We start from the raw sequence: 17,128 nt of genomic DNA on the forward strand, positions 1-17,128 counted from the left end.
AAATGCATGCCGTCGCTAAAAACTGGTTAAAAACAAGTTTTGAACCACTTTGCTGCTTGTAGTTCCACAAATTATTGTATTGGGGCCAATATCAGTAAAGGAAAAGTTCAGTGACCTCATTATTAGATCCTGATTGTTTTATGAGCAGTTTTTTTGCACCATAATTTCCAATTAGAAGGTCCCAGATGGAATACAATGGTTTCGATTGGATAATAGCTTACCAATGTAGTTCTTGGACATGGTGACCTCTCTGATCTCAATGTGAACGGAACCTTTGGGGATATGGACCACATCCATGTAGCCTGCAAGAAAAGCAGTGTGAATGTATAGAATAGAGCACAGCCGAAAGGCCAAATCGTCCAAAAAAGGACAAAAAGTGGGAGGACGTGACAAGTATTTTTAGACACACACACACTTGGCCCACCATAGAAGGACAAAGATGTTTCTCACTACAGTCCGCGTCATGGCTCTGTCACTATGACAGACGCAATGCGGCGCAGTGTAATATCGTTACATAATACGCTACTCGCATAAAGTTACGGGAATTGGGCTTTGGGTGAAATGAATTCAGGTGAAACAGCATGCTGATCACTTCAGTGACAGAAAGTGGAACACTACTCTGCCGTTCAAGTTAGCATTAGCATCAAACTTTGTCGTGCTCCTGCTCAGCAGAGGTAAAATCCTTTGATCGCTCCAAAGAGATTGATAATGTGCGGGGGTCGCCATCTAGGCCAATACCAGCCAATAAACCAAATAATCAGCCTTGTATTGCTTGTTAATTTTTATTTACAGCTCAGCAGTTAGCATACAGAACTTCCATATTTGTTGTGATACTGGGTTCATGACTTTTCAAGTTCTTTTGTTATATGGGTGCCAGCTAGTGTCCAAAATGAGACAATACAGCAGTTTTATGCCGTTTAATTGTTTTTGCATTTCACTGTACTCCTTGAAAAGAAGTTTACAACTCCTTTTTTTTGTTTTTAACATATAATTTTACAGTTGACCAGCACTATTCGCTGGGCATTGGGACCAGACCGGCGCATAGCAAAAATCTACATATAAGTGAAGTGGAGGTAATTGTTTCTAAGTTATATACCATGATTTTACTAGACCTGCCCACTTGGGAATAAATTTTCCTCCATGCGGCCCCTGAAATAAAATGAGTTTGACACCCCTGCGAATCGTTTTCTTTACCTCCTCGGGGCAGAGAGTCGTTAAAGAGTCCCTCGGTGGCCTCGCAGGTGCTGCCGTCGCCGCCGCACACCCGACATCGATCCTCTTTGGCGTCCGACGCCAGCACATTGTCACAGCCCACGTGCTGGAATGCAAGATAACATTTATTCCACACTAAACAGTCATTCATATGTAGTCATACACACTCTTACGCACACAGTTCCAGTTCCAATCCAGACACACCTTTCACACAGAGTAATATACGTGTGATCAACGCAATGGCTCCTCTCACTCCAGTTCTTCATGATGGCTACCACCTTGCACAATTCAAAGCTTTGTAGAAAAAAAAAAAATCCCAACTCAGCCTTGTATACTGAAGTGATGAGGTGGGTCGGCTCACCTTACACTCGCCGTTGATGCATATGTCCAAGGAATCGGCCTGACATCGCGTTCCATCGATGACGGCCGGAGAACGCTCGGTGTAGAAATTGTATCCCTCCGCCAGGCAGTTGAGAGCGCACGGCTTGACGCCGCCTAAGAGGCAAGAGAAGTGACATTCAGATCTGCAACATGATGAAAACAAAAAAATGTTAAAGCTTCTCCCAAGTTTTCCTTTGAAAGAAAAACTTTTTAAAAGGACTTAAGTCTTCTCTTAGAACTCCAATCTTCCCAGGGGACAAAAACCTTCACTCTGGGCGGAACGGTAGCGCTAAGAGTCAACGTCTCCCATCTGACAGGTTGTGGGTTCGATTCCCGACCGTTGTGACCATGTTGAACTGTCCTTGAGCAAGACTCTGAACTTCCAGTTGCTTCTGATGCTGCGTCATCAGTAGGTCAATGACTTGAGCACCTCAGGTAGAAACGCGATTTAAGTGTAGGACCATTTGCACAGGACTAAAAATGCTTCTTGTTACTAAAACCTTCCCTCAGGACTAAAATTGTCGCAAAAACTAGGGACTAGAACCTTTCCTTGAGAACATTCTCTTTTCTTTGTACACGGACCTTCTCTTGAAATGACATCCTGGGACTGGAACCTTCTCGTAAGATAAGGACCTTCTATTAGAGACTCAACTTCTATTAGGACTCAAACCATTTCCTGAAACTGGAACTATATCGGGACTCTCAGGACTAAACTCATTTAATGGAACTACAATCTTCTCCCAAGAGCGGAACCTTCTTTTGGGACAAGGCCCATCTCTAATTCAGGTCTAATTTGATCATCACGTCTCTCACTCGCGTTTTGGCTGCCAATGATATTTTCCATGATTTTACTGAACTCACCGCCGGTGTAAGGCTTCCAGTTATAGTACTTCCCGCGGAAAGGCATGCTGTCAAAGTCGCCGCACTGCTTCTCTCGGAAATCGCGGGATCCTGAGGCACAGGCCTGACGGTACAAAAAAGACAGAAGGCATTTTTGTTTTAGACACATTCCAATCAGTATCCGGTATCTTTTTTTTTTTCCTTTCTTACAAATATTATTTGTTAGGGTTGGGAATCATTGTCTCATGAGTTGTAGGGGCAGCAGCCTCAATAAGATGAAACAATTTATAATAAGGATTTTTGGGTACATTTTGAATCAGAATCGTGATAAATAAAAACACAGATTCTTATTTGAATTAATTTTTTTGGCACACCCCTATTATTTATGTGCAGAAAAAGAATAATACAAAAATACAGTATGAATGATGCACCTTTGACAGCAGTTGACCATGCATGACCCGGCTTAACCTGATTTATAACGCGACGCCACTTTACCTGACGTAACCACGGTCGGGAACATGCCTAACGGGATTTGACGCCATTGATGATGACCCGACATGACTTGACAACCTAACATGACTTGACATTCCGACAGTAACCTCTTTCACCCTGCTTGAACCCAATAACACAAACATTATTCAATATAACTGCGATTATTTTTTACATTTATAAATATTCAACACTCGTATGTTATTTGTACAGCTATTGTATTTTATGTATTTTTTTTCCTGAGGTTAGCGTGACACAAACAACCTGATACATAATCCCTGTGTATTTTTGACATACTTGTCCAATAAAGATGATTTAAATCCTTGAAAAAAGGAAAAAAAAAACCTGATGGAAATAGCTGAGCGAGGGCTCAGGGGCGAGGAGTAGTCCACACGCGTCCACTTTAAATATTTATTCAAAGCATCGCTCCAATCCATTGGCCTGTTGCTTTTCACGCCATAAAATGCACGCTGCCTTCCACGTGCACTCCAAGGAAGTGTCATGAGCAATATGTGTGTCGGGAATGATACCGCATGGGAATACTGAATCACAGCCTTTTTTTTTTTTTTTTTTTTGTAATCGCTGGACTTTCACTAAGACAGTCAGTCAGGAAACTGTGCACTGACCTTCGAAAGACCTTGCCCAGAAAGCATAGCAAAGCCTCCCGCAGGCTTCAGGTTGCACAAGAAGAAGAAGAAGAGAAACTCACGGCAGTGTTACAGGACCTGTAGCGCTTCCTCTCCCCGAGGCAGTACTTCCCTCCTCCGGAAGGCCTGAGCGAGACACCGGACACTTGAATGAGAGGTGACATCATTTATCACCATGGCAACAACCTCATCAAACACATGAGTACAGCGGACCCTCGAAAGCAGGGGTGTCAAACTCATTTGAGCTCAACGGCCACTATTTATTATAAAGTCTATTCTTAAGTGGGTCGGACTGGTAAAGTCATTGTAAATAACTTGAAATTTTTTTTACCGTATTTTCCGCACTATAAGGCGCACCAGATTATAAGGCGCACCCTCAATTAATGACATATTTTAAAACTTTTTCCATATATAAGGTGCACCGCATTATAAGGCGCAACAGTAGAAGCGGTCAAACCTTTTTAGTAGATTACAAACCAGCTTTCTGACAGCTCCATTCACTCCCAAAATAATTAACAAAGAAGAGTGGAGAATGCACACTTAAAATGATTGATCAAAAACAGCGCACCTTGTGCCCTATGTATCGATGTCAAATCAAGTTGAACAAAGTTTGACTCATTCGCTACGCGTTTTTGATCGGTCGTTACATCTGCAACGTAACGAAGCCGGCGGGCGCTCAGTATTTCCTGCCGCATGATTGTCTCCGGTCTCGTCGGGCGGGTCCAGCTACACACACGTGCGCACGAACACACGTGTGTAGGCGGGGCCCCCGGGTGTGTGTGTGTTTCGCTCGCTGTGGCTTACTTTGCCTACTTACGCTGGGCTGTCACAGTGTCTCACGGATGAGGAGACGCCACCGCCGCACGTCCTGCTGCACTCCCCCCACGTCGACCAGGGACCCCAGCCTCCGTCCTCGCTCTGCGGCCACGTCCCAAACGCCACACACTCGCCCTGGTAGCACCACTGCAAGGAGCGGGGAGAGTACAATGAGCGAGCGGCAACTTATTACAAGCCGGGACAACACAAGTGTCAGTTTTACTGTTTTCCAAGCGTCCCATCCAGGCTGTAAATTAGCTTCGGTATGAAATGTAGACTATACAGTACATGACTGATGGCTTTTTTTTCCCCTAAGCAACACGTGCGCGATCCTTCTTTCAAGCCCTTTTAAACACACACATACTCCCAATCGCACCATTACTCAGCCCGTAATTTCATTTACGCATTAGGTCCACTTCTGCAGACGTCCTTGTAGGGCTTTTATATCTGACTCAGCTCGCTTGCGTCCATTTTTTTTTGTGTGTGTGTGCTTTTTTAGTTTTATTTTGTACTTTTACGTGCTTGTCATGAGGAAAAATATTTCTTTCTTGGCTTGACTGTCCGGAATTCGCCGAGTAAGCCAAAAGATTTGCGGGTCAGGATGAAAGCGTTGCGAATCCCAAAGAGAGAGATGCCTTGAGATACAAGTGACCCGACCGGCATGTTTTTTGGCATATGAGCCGTCGTTTGGATGATCTGCGAGCGAAAGACGGTGAAACGAGCGCTGTATGGTGGCAGTGAACTTAAGTCACTTAACAGCAAGAAGCAGTTTAGCAGACCATGAACAATTCTTCAAAAAAGAGGTTTCAAGCTGTTTAATGCCTCTCACAGTTGAAGTTTACGCTCAAGCTCAACATAAAACCAGAAGAAATATACATTGTGTATTTAAACTAACCACATAGCTTTGTGTTATGACAGTCCATCTTAATGCTCGCAACTACAAACGTGATAACGAATACAGTCTTATAAACTAGCGCTTCTCAAATGGGGTGTACATACTCCTCAGTACATACTAGAACCTATATTACGTATACAGTACCAGTTATCATGTGTTTTGTTTGCTTCTGACCTGAAACCTTTATAGTGAGATGCATCATACTTCCCGGTCTCCTGGGTGTAACGTATACAGAAGCCCACTTGGCCAGCCTTTCTAGCGGGGAAGACAACCTCTTTTGTTTCCTTGTCGCTTCCGGGACGCTGGATGCAAGGGGTGGCCTGGCGCCTCGGGAGAGTGCAAAGCCTCTTGCTAAGCCAGTTGGGAGATCCGAGCGGATCAGAGGCAGGCCTTTTGTTTCACCAACTGTGTCAGTGGGTTAAGTGCCCCGAGCGTGAGTGAGTTTCAAGGTCAGCAGTGGTGCTGAGCTATCGTATTATATCTCATATATATATATATATATATATATATATATATATATATATATATATATGCACATAATTAGTATGCAGGTACATATGCACGACAGAAATCACTCATTTGTAACGTTGCAAGCTTCACTTTGTGCATTTGCATACCCTACCTAACTTTCACCCATGACGACAACCGAGTCTGAGCTGAACTTTTTTTTTTTTGTCTCCCAAGATGTGCTGTGGCTTGAAGCAACCTTAAATGTGATGCAAAATTTACCGCTCATGACCTCAGCAAGCAGACAAAACTAGTGTGATCTTCTCGCGAAGGAGATCCGTTTACGTTGTCACTTTGCAGTTGGCGGAAAATTTACCTATGACTTGGACTAATTAAGCTGGTTTCCGTGCTAATCATAACTGATGGAGTCATGAAACTTTTCAAGGAAGCAGGCTGGCCGTGTGCAGACACAGGCGGTGCGCTGCTAATGTACGAGCGACAGTAAGAAGGACAGACTGAAAGAAAGGTACCAAATGACAAAAAAAATATGCGCACCCCTGTATATATTCCACACCTCCTTGCAGTGTGGAAAAAAATATCCTGGTGGGATGATATAATTGAGCTACTGGATGATTCATCTAATATATTTATCAGTCTAACCTACAGCATAAATCTGAAGTCATGTTACGGGGTTTTTAAATAAAGTTACAAAAGAATTTGTGTTTGGTTACTTCCCACCACTAAAGGTGAGCGAGAGCTACGTTGGCCCACTGTCCTCTTTCTTTCCCTGTCTTTGTCCTGCTCGTCCTCGGTCGGCTCTGGAAAACGAGATTATGTCGCGGCGCAGCCGAGTTCTGCGTTACACAACAACCTCCAACAAGGTGAGAGCACAGAAGAAGCCCAGTTCAGTGGGTCACTTTTTGTCTCTCTCCTCCAGTCCCTCCCTCACCACCAACCCCCTTTGCCCCCTGCCCTCTCCCATTGGCCGGGCCTCTCTTCTTTACACGCCGGGTGAGAAACGGCTGACAGTCGTGTTCCTTTGAAGCTCTCCCGGCCAGGGCAGACAGGCGCGGCAACGCTCTCAAAAAGTGCTCCAAAAGCGCTTCCAAAAGCCCCCCCGGCTCAACCTGGGGCCCCCTGTGTTGTCCAGGACCCTGTCCGCGGGCCTCGACCCTCAAAGGCTCCACTGAGCTAATGCTAATGGCCGCTGACAGCTCGTGACACTCTCCCATTCTTCCTTTTTAGACCGCCAACCATCCGTCCACAATGACCGCCATAATCCGCGTTAAAACTGTCTCTCCCTAACCTGGCTGCCATTTACAGCACACCAGTGGAGCAAAGCTTGGCTAGCTAGTGTGGAGAAATGGTCAAATTACTCTCATTCTGTACTGTAAAAATAGATACCTGTGTGTTTAAAAATAAAAGGGTGGGGTGATATTTTTTTGTCAATTTGAAGTATAAATGTAGACAACTAACACAACAGGGAAAATGCAAATGTTTTTACTAGGAGCTAGATAAAAACTGATCGATAATGCTGAGAAAAATAAAGCCTGAGGGCAGTTGTACTTATTAGACTCCATTATCAAAGTTAAAGTCCTAAAGTCCTCATACAATTTGTTTATCATGGGTTTTTTTTGTGATTTGCAGAGGGAAAAAAAAAAACAAACAATAAAAAGCCCGGCCGCTAGCTAGCTTGCTCTTTCTTTGGGCGATTAGTGCTTACACTTAGTGAAATGTCGGCTTTCTGGTTCAAATATTTAAAATGAGTGGGCTGCTAAGATAGTGTCTATATAGACCGTGCTTATTATTTGACACTTATATAAATAAAATTGACATGTTCTCATTTTCCCCTATTGGCGTATCGGCTAGCCATGTGGTTAGCTTGTGTTTACAGATATCCATCTCTGAGATTTTTAGCACTGCCAAAGTACACTGCAATCGTACAGGAGTTAAGTGTTGGGAAAAAAAAGGCATTGGAAAAACAAAGATCGTAGCGCGTATGCCTGGAAAAACAAAGATTGTAACACGTAGACCTATATTCATCTGAAGAAGTACTTCTAGTTTATTGTTTTCACCCATATCCCGTTTCCATAGCAACCTGTGTCTTCCATGACTGACATTCCATCTTTATAATCACATCTTACAACGTATTGTATGAAGAACCTCAATACGCGATACGGGCTTGGACAGTTCGCATCGCAATGAGTTCTTACGCTAAATCGGCTAATTTGCGTCGGCGAATGTCCGACTGCCGTTTTTTGCGCAAGCACGGCAATGACCTTAATGAGGCCGAAGAAGAAACAAGTTTCCAAACGTACCCCTTTCTCGATGTTTCCCGTCTGGCACAAGGTTCCTTCTGCGGCAGGAATACTGTTTGTGACACAGCGGTTGCTTTTGCTAAGGCACCAGAGCTCTCTACACACTTCCTAGGAAAGAAGGCAAAAGCAAGTTGGTCAGAACACATTGGAATACATCATTGTTTCGTGTGTTAGCGTAGCAGTTGTTAGCCTTATTAGAACTACGGAACATCTTTTATTAACCAGTCTTGTAGTTGATGTCACGTTAGCATAGTGGGATTTAGTTAAGATTTAATGAGATTCAGACTGAGTGGCAGTTTTTGTGGATCTGCCGAAATGTGCGCAAGCAAGGCCCTATGGAATACATAATAATAATAAAAAAATCAAATAACGATCAAGGAACAATTTATGCTGCAAATAGTCTTCTGCTGGGTAGCTCATTCGTAGTATGGAGAGTTTCTGTAATGCATCAGCTTTCGTGGCGGAAATGTGTGTTTAAATTTGGATGAATTTTGGATCGGGGTGCAAAAGGTCCTGGTGTGTCTCAAAGTCCTGAGTTAGTTAGATCAACATCACGCATGACTAACGCTTGCTCACCTCGCCACCGCACCGGATCGCGACGTCAAGGAAGCGCCATTCCCATCTGAACGACGGGCCTCCCAGAGTCTACAAGATGACCTGCTGGCCTTTCGAATATCTTTAGTCTTACTGAGTGTCTGGACAAACACCACGGTGTTTATTCTAGACGGCTATACTGTCTGAAACATGAGGTCGATACCCCAAAATTCTCATCAGCTGCCGCCAGTTGCCCCTCAGTTTTCCTTCAAACTTCTCAACGCACTTCTCACTACACAGCGTTTTCAACAGTGCGCTACATTTGAAGATGTACCTGATTAGTTTTTCATAAATTGTGAGCCATTTCAGGCAACGACCACAAAACTGGCTACCCCAAATTGACCATAACCAACTCAAAACGAGACACCAGATTCACTGTCATTTAGAAGGATTTTCAAATCTGTCCTGCATGCACCCAGGATGTTGCTAGCCAAAATCCAAAAAATGTCTTCAAAATGGGGCATAACTTAAAAAGACTTGTCCAGAACATATCTGTAAATGTCTATCGACAAAAACAAGTGTCTGTAAGACTCTAGGGTCCCTCTTAGTCTACTGTGTGTAGAATAGATGACCAGTCTGTCCTGTGCATGAGGTTGTTATCCAAAATGCTTTCAAACGTTTAAAGGGGTGAATAAGTTAAGGCATCTAGGAAAGCCTGGTCAAGAGTTTACCGTCGTGTATGGGATTTTCGACTTTCAACGTGACTCCAGACTCCCTCTTGGTCCAGACCAATGGAAGTGAATTTCGGGTATGACCCTCAGGGGTCCATAGTTTGGGCGTCTCTGTTCTCGACTCGAAATGTCTGGACTGGACCATCCCGAAGCTTTTCCCAGACTGCATCAGTGCATCCTTTTAGCGTGAACACAGTTTCGTAAGGGAGTGTCCAAACTATGTCCTCGAGGTATTTTCTTCCTCCAAGACTCTTGATTCAAATGATCAGGATCATGATCAGGATTTTGCTGAACTTGGAAACTTCAACAACATGCAGTGTAGCGAATCAAGTCCCGAATTTGGGCAACCCTGATCTAGCGCATAGGTGTCAAACTCCAGTCCACAACAACCCGTATCCTGCATGTTTTTGATGTTTCTCTCTCCAACACACCTGCTTCAAATGACTAGGATCGTTATCCAAGTTCCTGCCTAGCTCGCTGATGAGCTAATCATTAATTTCGGGGGTGTCAAGAGAAAGAAACCCCCGAAAACATGCTGTATCCATAGCCTTCAGGTCTAGAGTCTAACACTAGTGATTTAGCAGATTCCAACGCTAGACAATAAGGACGCAAAGGCAACACAATGCGAAATAAAAGCATCTATTGAAAACATGTCCCCCTGCGTTAACAGTTACCATAAAAAACCCACCAGATCACCCTCCACTCTCCTCATCAAAGGCTTTTACAGGACAATCATGCTCGGCAGAAGAGCCGGCCCATGAAGAAGAGTTACGATCCGGTGCGCATATTTTGACCTGACGGGTCAGTAAATATCCAAGCACCCCCCCCCTGCCCCCGTTCAGATTAAACAAAGCGGCAAACTACTCCTCTCTGGTTGCAGCCACTTCCCCTTGCCAGCTGCTTTCAATAATCCACTGTGCCACTTACATTCGCAATCGCGACCCCGGATGAAAGGTCAGCGGCCTTAGCCAACGCAGATATTGGCCTGATGGATTTACACCCGATGAGAAAAAGCTGGTGATTAAAAGGAAAAAAAGGCCAAGGGTGGGAGGCCAAAAAAGTAAAGCCACGGCTGAATCACAGGTGACCGCTTCATCTTGACTTAAAGCAGTGCTTCTCAAAGAGTGGGGCGGGCCCCCCTGGGGGGGCGCGAGGTGATGCCGGGGGGGGGGGTGCGGATGATCCCAGAAAAAAGGCTTTGTTTTCGTCATGTGGAATGTATTTGCAATAAAGTAATCATTTTCATCATTTTCTTTTAGTTTCAGGCACTTTGGTGCACTTGCTTCTTTTTTTCCGTTTTAGACTAAGCTATAACCCGTATAAACACAATAAAAGCGTTTATTTTCTATCATTCAGAATATTATGAGAAAATTTTGTTTTGAGCAAAGAAATTGTAAGAAAATGCTAGATTCAATATCATGAAATAAGCGTTATTTTATTAAGAGATTTTTGCTCCTCAAAATATTTTTCCTTTTTTAAACAAATATTATGAATATATTTCTTATCTTAAGCCTTCTATAACTTTCTTAAAATGGACTTTTTGCAGTGTAAATTCTCAAACGGTTTGCGGAATTCGAGTGCCTCTTTTTGACGCAGGTTTGGATAGTCAAATGCATTCCACTCTAATAATTCACATGATTGGCCATCAACACATCATCCATTCATCTTATTCTTAGTTTTCAATGCCTGTATCAAGGCCCTCATCAGTATCGCAGTGCAATGGGAGCGTTGACTTGAGTCTCTCGTCTTTTTGGAGGTGTTGACGAAAACCTCCCAACTGTCTCCACATATCAGACAATAATTAACCCCCCCCCCCAAAAAAAAAACCTCTCGAACAGGAAATATAAGCCTGAAGAACCTATTAGCTCATTTCCCACAGGAATACCCCGCCTGCACGAGTCTAAATATGCGCACTGGGACAAAATGTCACAGGCGATAACGACCCAGCACTTTTCCAAAAGTCTCCATGACTTTTCAAGGTCCCGTTCAAAAAAAAAAAAAAAAGTTAAGTCCATGACTGCACGTTCCAGATGTGACGACGTCAAGACTTGCCGGTGTTCCGTCTACTGAGTGGAACATTCAGGCAGATTGATTGGCTCACGTCCAGTCGTGGGAGGTAAGCAAGGACATATACGTTGTTACTTTACTTAGTGACGCACGTATATATAATTTGACTCCATACATTTGAAAAATCTCTACTTTGTACCATATATATATATATATATATATATATATATATATATATATATATATATATTGGGAATTTGGACCTGTCCGGACCAGTTGAGAAAAGATCTCCCTCCATGACCTAGAATGACTTTGACTCCCCTGGTCTAGAGGGACATTTGACTGCGTGCCGGTTTCTTACCCCATACTTGCACTGTCGTGATGACGCCCCATACTGGAAGCGGCACTGCTCGTCAGCGTCGTACACCTGCCCCGGAGCCACTGTTGGGTACAGGAAGTCTCGTTTCAGAGGTTCATTGTCCAGACACGTCCCTCGACCTGAGCTGTCAAAAACACAAAGCTACAATAGGATTGTTTCACGTACATATGGACCTGGACCGTGTCCGTAGCCCCCTCTCGCCGTAATGGATCCGATTTACTAACGAAACGGACGCGAACTTGGTTTTGAGCCGAACTCATATGGAATCTGATCGGGCGAAGTTGAACATTTCGGTTTCTATCTGGAAAAACGCTGGTCAAATAAATGCCATGTTGTTGGATTAGCGCAGGTGTTTACTCTGGACCGACTAGCTGAGCTCCTTCAACGAGGAGCTAACATTAGACAATTATTTAATCGGGATGAAACGGAGCTTGTGTATTTCATTTGGAAAACCCTGTTTACTATAAGACTGTGTACTTTCCAACTGTGGCAGCTGCGGTGGAAGGCTTCCATCCCACCGCCGGAAAAACGGGCTCGCTGACAACACAAATGCAGACGACAAGAAGACCGAAGATAATTCAGGCCGCTTCTAAAAACGTGTTCTTAAATAGTCCAGTGACATGAAGACCAATGTTTTTCCCTACAGGAAATTTTCCACCTTTTTTCACAGGATGCTTTTCTGCATGAAAGGCAACAAACTTGAATGGGGGGTTTTGGTTTTCCTGCTTTTCGCTTATTTTAAAAATCTTATTGAAATCACCTGTTTTCAGAGTCTTGTCCAGCATGTCAAACTGCTTGTTACCAGAAATTCTTGTTGAGCTTCCTGTTGTATGGCCCATTTTTACCTTCTTTTCAGGAAAAAGTTGAAATCAATCAGCTGTTTAGGTCCTGTCCTATTACTTTAAGGATCCTGCCAGTATGCAGCATCACTTTGTAACTGGCAAGGTTTTAACACTCTTCTTTCACAGTACTGTCCAAATAAGACCGTTTTTCGGGTTTCCGTCCTCACCGGATATTAGCAAGCATCGCTAGTCGTTACTTAATTACAAAATGTCTCGTCTCTTACTGCCTCGTTATACAAAAACAGGTGGAAACAGTTAGCTCTGAAGATCTGTTCTGTCTCCTTAAAGGATACAGGAAAACTGCTGAATGTTTTGCTCATTTTTGCCCAATTTTTTGGTTTGGTTTTATTTTTATACAACTTTCATTTTCTTGGTCCCAAGGTGCGCCGTCCTGTGCTTTTCCAGCATATTGTCAACAGAGATACACAACCCAATTGCAATGAACCAGTTTGGAGTTCTTCTCCTTTTGAATATGATACCCCGTAATATTTATTTTATTTCGCTTTTTTAAAAACAGACTTATATTTTTGCATTTTTCGCTTGTGTTTATTTACTTCTCGTGCGCAAATATTAGCAATACAAACATCTATCCATCCATCCATTTTCTTAAGCGCTTGTCTTAAGGGTTCGCTGGCTTCCTGGTGCCTATCCCAGCTGTCTTTAGGCAGCAGGTGGGGCCGCTCAGAGACAAACAACCATTCACACTCACAAAGACACCTAAAGACTATTTATAGTACCTACCATGCATGTTTTGGGGGAATATGGGAAAAAACGTGATTACCTACAGGCACGGGGAGAGCCCGCAAACCACGGCGAAAGGCCGAAGCCGGAATCAAACCCACGACCTCCACATGCGAGGCAGACATGCTAACCAGTCTTCCATCGTGCCACCCGTAACCTGAACAACTTTTCATGTTGCATTTATTTGATCAAAAAATTGACTAACACTAATACAATTAATTAAAAGTTTGAGTGGTAATTAAAAAACTGAGAGGAGCCTGTCTTTTTAAAGCACAGAAAAGTGCCAACATACCCATGCTTAAGGTTGTGCAGGCCTAATTCATCTGAGGAGCTTCAAAGATCTCAAGCGCTGCCTTCAGGTTGTCTGCCGTCGCATAAACTCGGTCTGAACTCTTCGCGCAGTGTGTGTGTTCGTAAAGCATTTCTTAAAAAGCCAAACAAAGCGCTGCAAGAAAGTGAATGTAGGCCAACGTGAGGACCAAAGTTGTTTACTTGGCAGCCAAAGAAGCGCGCGTGTGATATCCAAAAGCTCTGTCTGGGGGAGGCAGGAAGACCGGGTAAGGCGGGGTAATTGGAGTTTACAGACAAAACCCTTTTGTTGGAAACACCAAAGCATAAAAAACAAAATGAAAGTTAAAAAAAAAAACCTGGCTGATGTCGAACGAGGTGTAACACAAGAGAAGACGTGCGAGGGATCGGTTACCGGATTCCTCCGAGCGCACTAAGCGGCTCTTTGTCGTCTCCATCCCGGGGGCCGCTCGGCTCACGGCTTTCAGCCGGAAACGTTTTGTGACAAGCGTGCGCGCCGCGATCCGCTTTCCTCGAGGGCCTTGCGAGGACATGTGCGAGCTAAACGTGAGCCCCTTTCCATTTTTGCGTGGAAGGTACCGACACGGAATGGGTGCTTGACAATTTTCCGGCTTACAAGCCGGTATGAGAGGCGTAACAATGGAGGGACAGCAGTTGTGTGTGAGAGGAAATTGCGCTAAGCTGGGACTGGGGCCGTTATCTCGTAGGTCATAGTTTGATAAATTTCATATTTTTTCGAAAATCTATGCTATTAGTCGATTTTTAGGGTCTGGCCTCGTTTGAATTTTTACGATTAATGGCTGTTTTTATATTTGATTCTGGTACCTAATTACCGTATTTTCCGCACTATAAGGCGCACCAGATTTTAAGGCGCACCCTCAATTAATGACATTTTAAAACGTTTTTAATCACAATATATTTATACTCAAAGTAGTAACGATAATAACTCAAATAATAACTGTAAACTCAATCTCAATATTGATATATAAGGCGCACCTGATTATAAGGCTCACCATCAGGTTTTTTAAAAAAATGAAGGCTTCTAGGTGCGCCTTAGTGCGTAAAATACCGTACTCAATTCCAATACATTTTAAAATTGAGTTAATTAGTTCAATTTCGGACAAATCATATGAACTTCTCAGTTACTCTTTTCCTGTTATAGTGACTCCTTTACAATATGTTATCTGTTTGTCGGATGCCTTAAGTCTTTTTTTATCTTCCAAAAATGCATTTGGCTGAAAAAGTATTTGACGTCGGGGTACATCTCTGAAAAATGTTGAGCACTGCACCAGAACGTCAAGACTGAGACTGGACATAGCCTGGAAACCCGCCTGAATGCTCAAACGCACACATGAAAGGGTTTTCTATTCACCGCAGACAGTGGCGCGGGGTCCTCTCCGTAAATCATTCGGCGGGGCAACGGGTGCAGTGTGTGTGAAGGGGGGGGGGGGGTCACTCAAAAGGCCGCTGTCTGCTACTTTTGGTGTGAGTCTGACTGCCCGTCTAAATGGGACTACAGAGAACCTCCCCCTGTGCGAACCTGTTATTACACCCACTGACTCTCAAAGGCTTCTCAATTGCCGCTAAATGTTTTCGGTGGAGTAGCCTGTCGACTTCCGCCAGGCGGACGCTCGCTTGGACGGACTTTCGCACGCCGTCGAAAAGCGGTGACGCAGCAAGAAGTCAGACTTGAAAGTCAACTGTGCCAAGTCCTGTATCGCGCAGCTGAGGGCATATAAACTGGTTTAAAGGTGGTCCCAAGGAGCACGGAAAACTTTTACGTTCTCCCGCATTTATGTCCGAACATATCTGGACTTGGCTGAATATCACCGTTTTTTAGGGCGCATGTTGCGCTTTCATCCTTTTGTCATGGGCCTTTGTGACTTTGTTATCAGGATTATTCCAAATAAATTCAGATTAACGTGTTGATTTTTGAAGAAGGATTCAAAGTCTCCAGCTCTGATGCGATGAAGCTGCGCATATCTCTTCCATTTACTATAGCTGCTTATCCTCACAAGGGTCGCAGGCTTGCCGGTGCCTATCCCAGCTGAATTTGGGCATTTCACAAATATAAATCTGAAAAATAGTCCTTTAAGAATTTGCATGCGATAAAATGGCGACAGAACTCAGAAGCAGAGGACAGTTTTTCTTGGCTGACGGTGGATCATTTAAGTTTCAGAATATGAGGAGAACTCAAATCGGTACTACGTGTATACACAAAAATTTGGGCTTCCCTGCTGTAGGACTTCCACCAAGGCCTTTCTTTTTAAACAAAAAAGTCCCAAAATGTAAGAATTTCTGGTCCTGAATTTTTTGGGGGATTAGGCAACATTAGAGCGCCTGTCTCCAGAGTCAAGGTTCTGGTCGAAAAAGCATCCGTGACGTGCGAGGAGCGACCGGGCCAGGAGCTCCCCGTCAGGATGGCGGGTATCTGCTTTCTGCCAGACGCTGAAGGCCGACTCCAGATGTTTTGTCTGGCTACGTCTGACTTGGGGCCCGTGCGCGTTTTTCACCATGCCAGGCTGGCAGCCAGCGGGGCCTCATTCCAACAAAAAAAAAAAAAGTCTGAGTGTGCGGTTGTGCGCGGAGCATTTATCCGATATCCTTGATATCCAACGTAAGATTCATCTAGCATGCTCTTCGTCCTCACTATTAAGACAATCCGACACGCTTTAAAAGTACGAGGAGAACAACTACTTTGCAGTACTCGAAGGCAGGTGTTCAAGTACATTCTCTATCCTCGCCAGTTGGCGAATTCGCAGAACGCATTTTCACGTCGCCCTCTTTGAGATTTGACCCGGTTGCGTTGACTTTTATCTTTAAAACCTCAAATCGGGGATGAGTAGACATCATCCACTTACTCGAGAAAGCTGGTGATGTAGTCTTTGCTGCAGGCCGACCAGGAGAAGGGATTGGTGTTGGCGGTGATGTGCGCCGCCATCAGCTTGGCCGTCTCGTGTCCTTTGGTACCGCACGAGTTGCCGATGCCGTCGTGGTTCATGCCGAAGCTGCGTGGCCAAAGCGGAGATAATGAGTGAGCTCCCCAAGCTCCTAAAACAGCTGTGTGTTGCGCCGCCCGGGGTCAGGGGTCAAACCCTGTCTGGAGCTCAGCAGGAATGAGGAAAAAAATCCTAATCACCACTGTGATGTTGGCCCGTCAATCAACGCAGGTCTGAGCAGGCCACCGGGGAGGTTGGGAAGTTGAGGGGAAAGGGAGGGTGGGAATTTTTTTGGATCAATTACTGCCGCGTTTGAAAACATCTTAACCATTTATTTGCACCAGGTCTGACCTTGCGTCTGACTTTTATATGATTTTTTTTGATGAACAAATTGTGTTTCACCTTGAGCCCACATCCATTAACGACTACAAAAGTTCCTGGCAATATCCGTCTTTCTAGTATACAAGGTTGAAATCGACCAAATGTTCTCGTTTGTCCTTGAATGGGGCTTTTCTAACCAAAATGGAACACGTCCTGGATCCTTTCAAGGATGGCTTCCTGTTACTCTTTTGTGGGTGAACCATTGATGGACATGCACCAA

General features: G+C 44.2%; 2 protein-coding genes across 5 annotated transcripts in view; one reads left to right on the forward strand and one right to left on the reverse strand.

The window, feature by feature from the left end:
- Window positions 1–17,128, forward strand: part of plac8.2 (placenta associated 8, tandem duplicate 2) — a 51,473-nt gene that overhangs the window by 13,270 nt on the left and 21,075 nt on the right. The window lies entirely within an intron of this gene.
- Window positions 1–17,128, reverse strand: part of adamts6 (ADAM metallopeptidase with thrombospondin type 1 motif, 6) — a 44,061-nt gene that overhangs the window by 11,148 nt on the left and 15,785 nt on the right. For both annotated transcript variants that reach the window (XM_088435670.1, XM_088435671.1), the window contains 9 exons: window positions 16,450–16,596; window positions 11,679–11,820; window positions 8,046–8,153; window positions 4,387–4,532; window positions 3,632–3,695; window positions 2,455–2,557; window positions 1,574–1,707; window positions 1,195–1,318; window positions 222–302 (listed from right to left, as the gene is read on the reverse strand). In XM_088435670.1, coding sequence (XP_088291796.1) covers window positions 222–302; window positions 1,195–1,318; window positions 1,574–1,707; window positions 2,455–2,557; window positions 3,632–3,695; window positions 4,387–4,532; window positions 8,046–8,153; window positions 11,679–11,820; window positions 16,450–16,596 — 1,049 coding nt within the window. The remainder of the gene's footprint in view (window positions 1–221; window positions 303–1,194; window positions 1,319–1,573; window positions 1,708–2,454; window positions 2,558–3,631; window positions 3,696–4,386; window positions 4,533–8,045; window positions 8,154–11,678; window positions 11,821–16,449; window positions 16,597–17,128) is intronic.

This window comes from Hippichthys cyanospilos, chromosome 15, assembly GCF_059441005.1.
Source record: "Hippichthys cyanospilos isolate Australia breed blue-spotted pipefish chromosome 15, RoL_Hcya_1.0, whole genome shotgun sequence".
Taxonomy (NCBI): domain Eukaryota; kingdom Metazoa; phylum Chordata; class Actinopteri; order Syngnathiformes; family Syngnathidae; genus Hippichthys; species Hippichthys cyanospilos.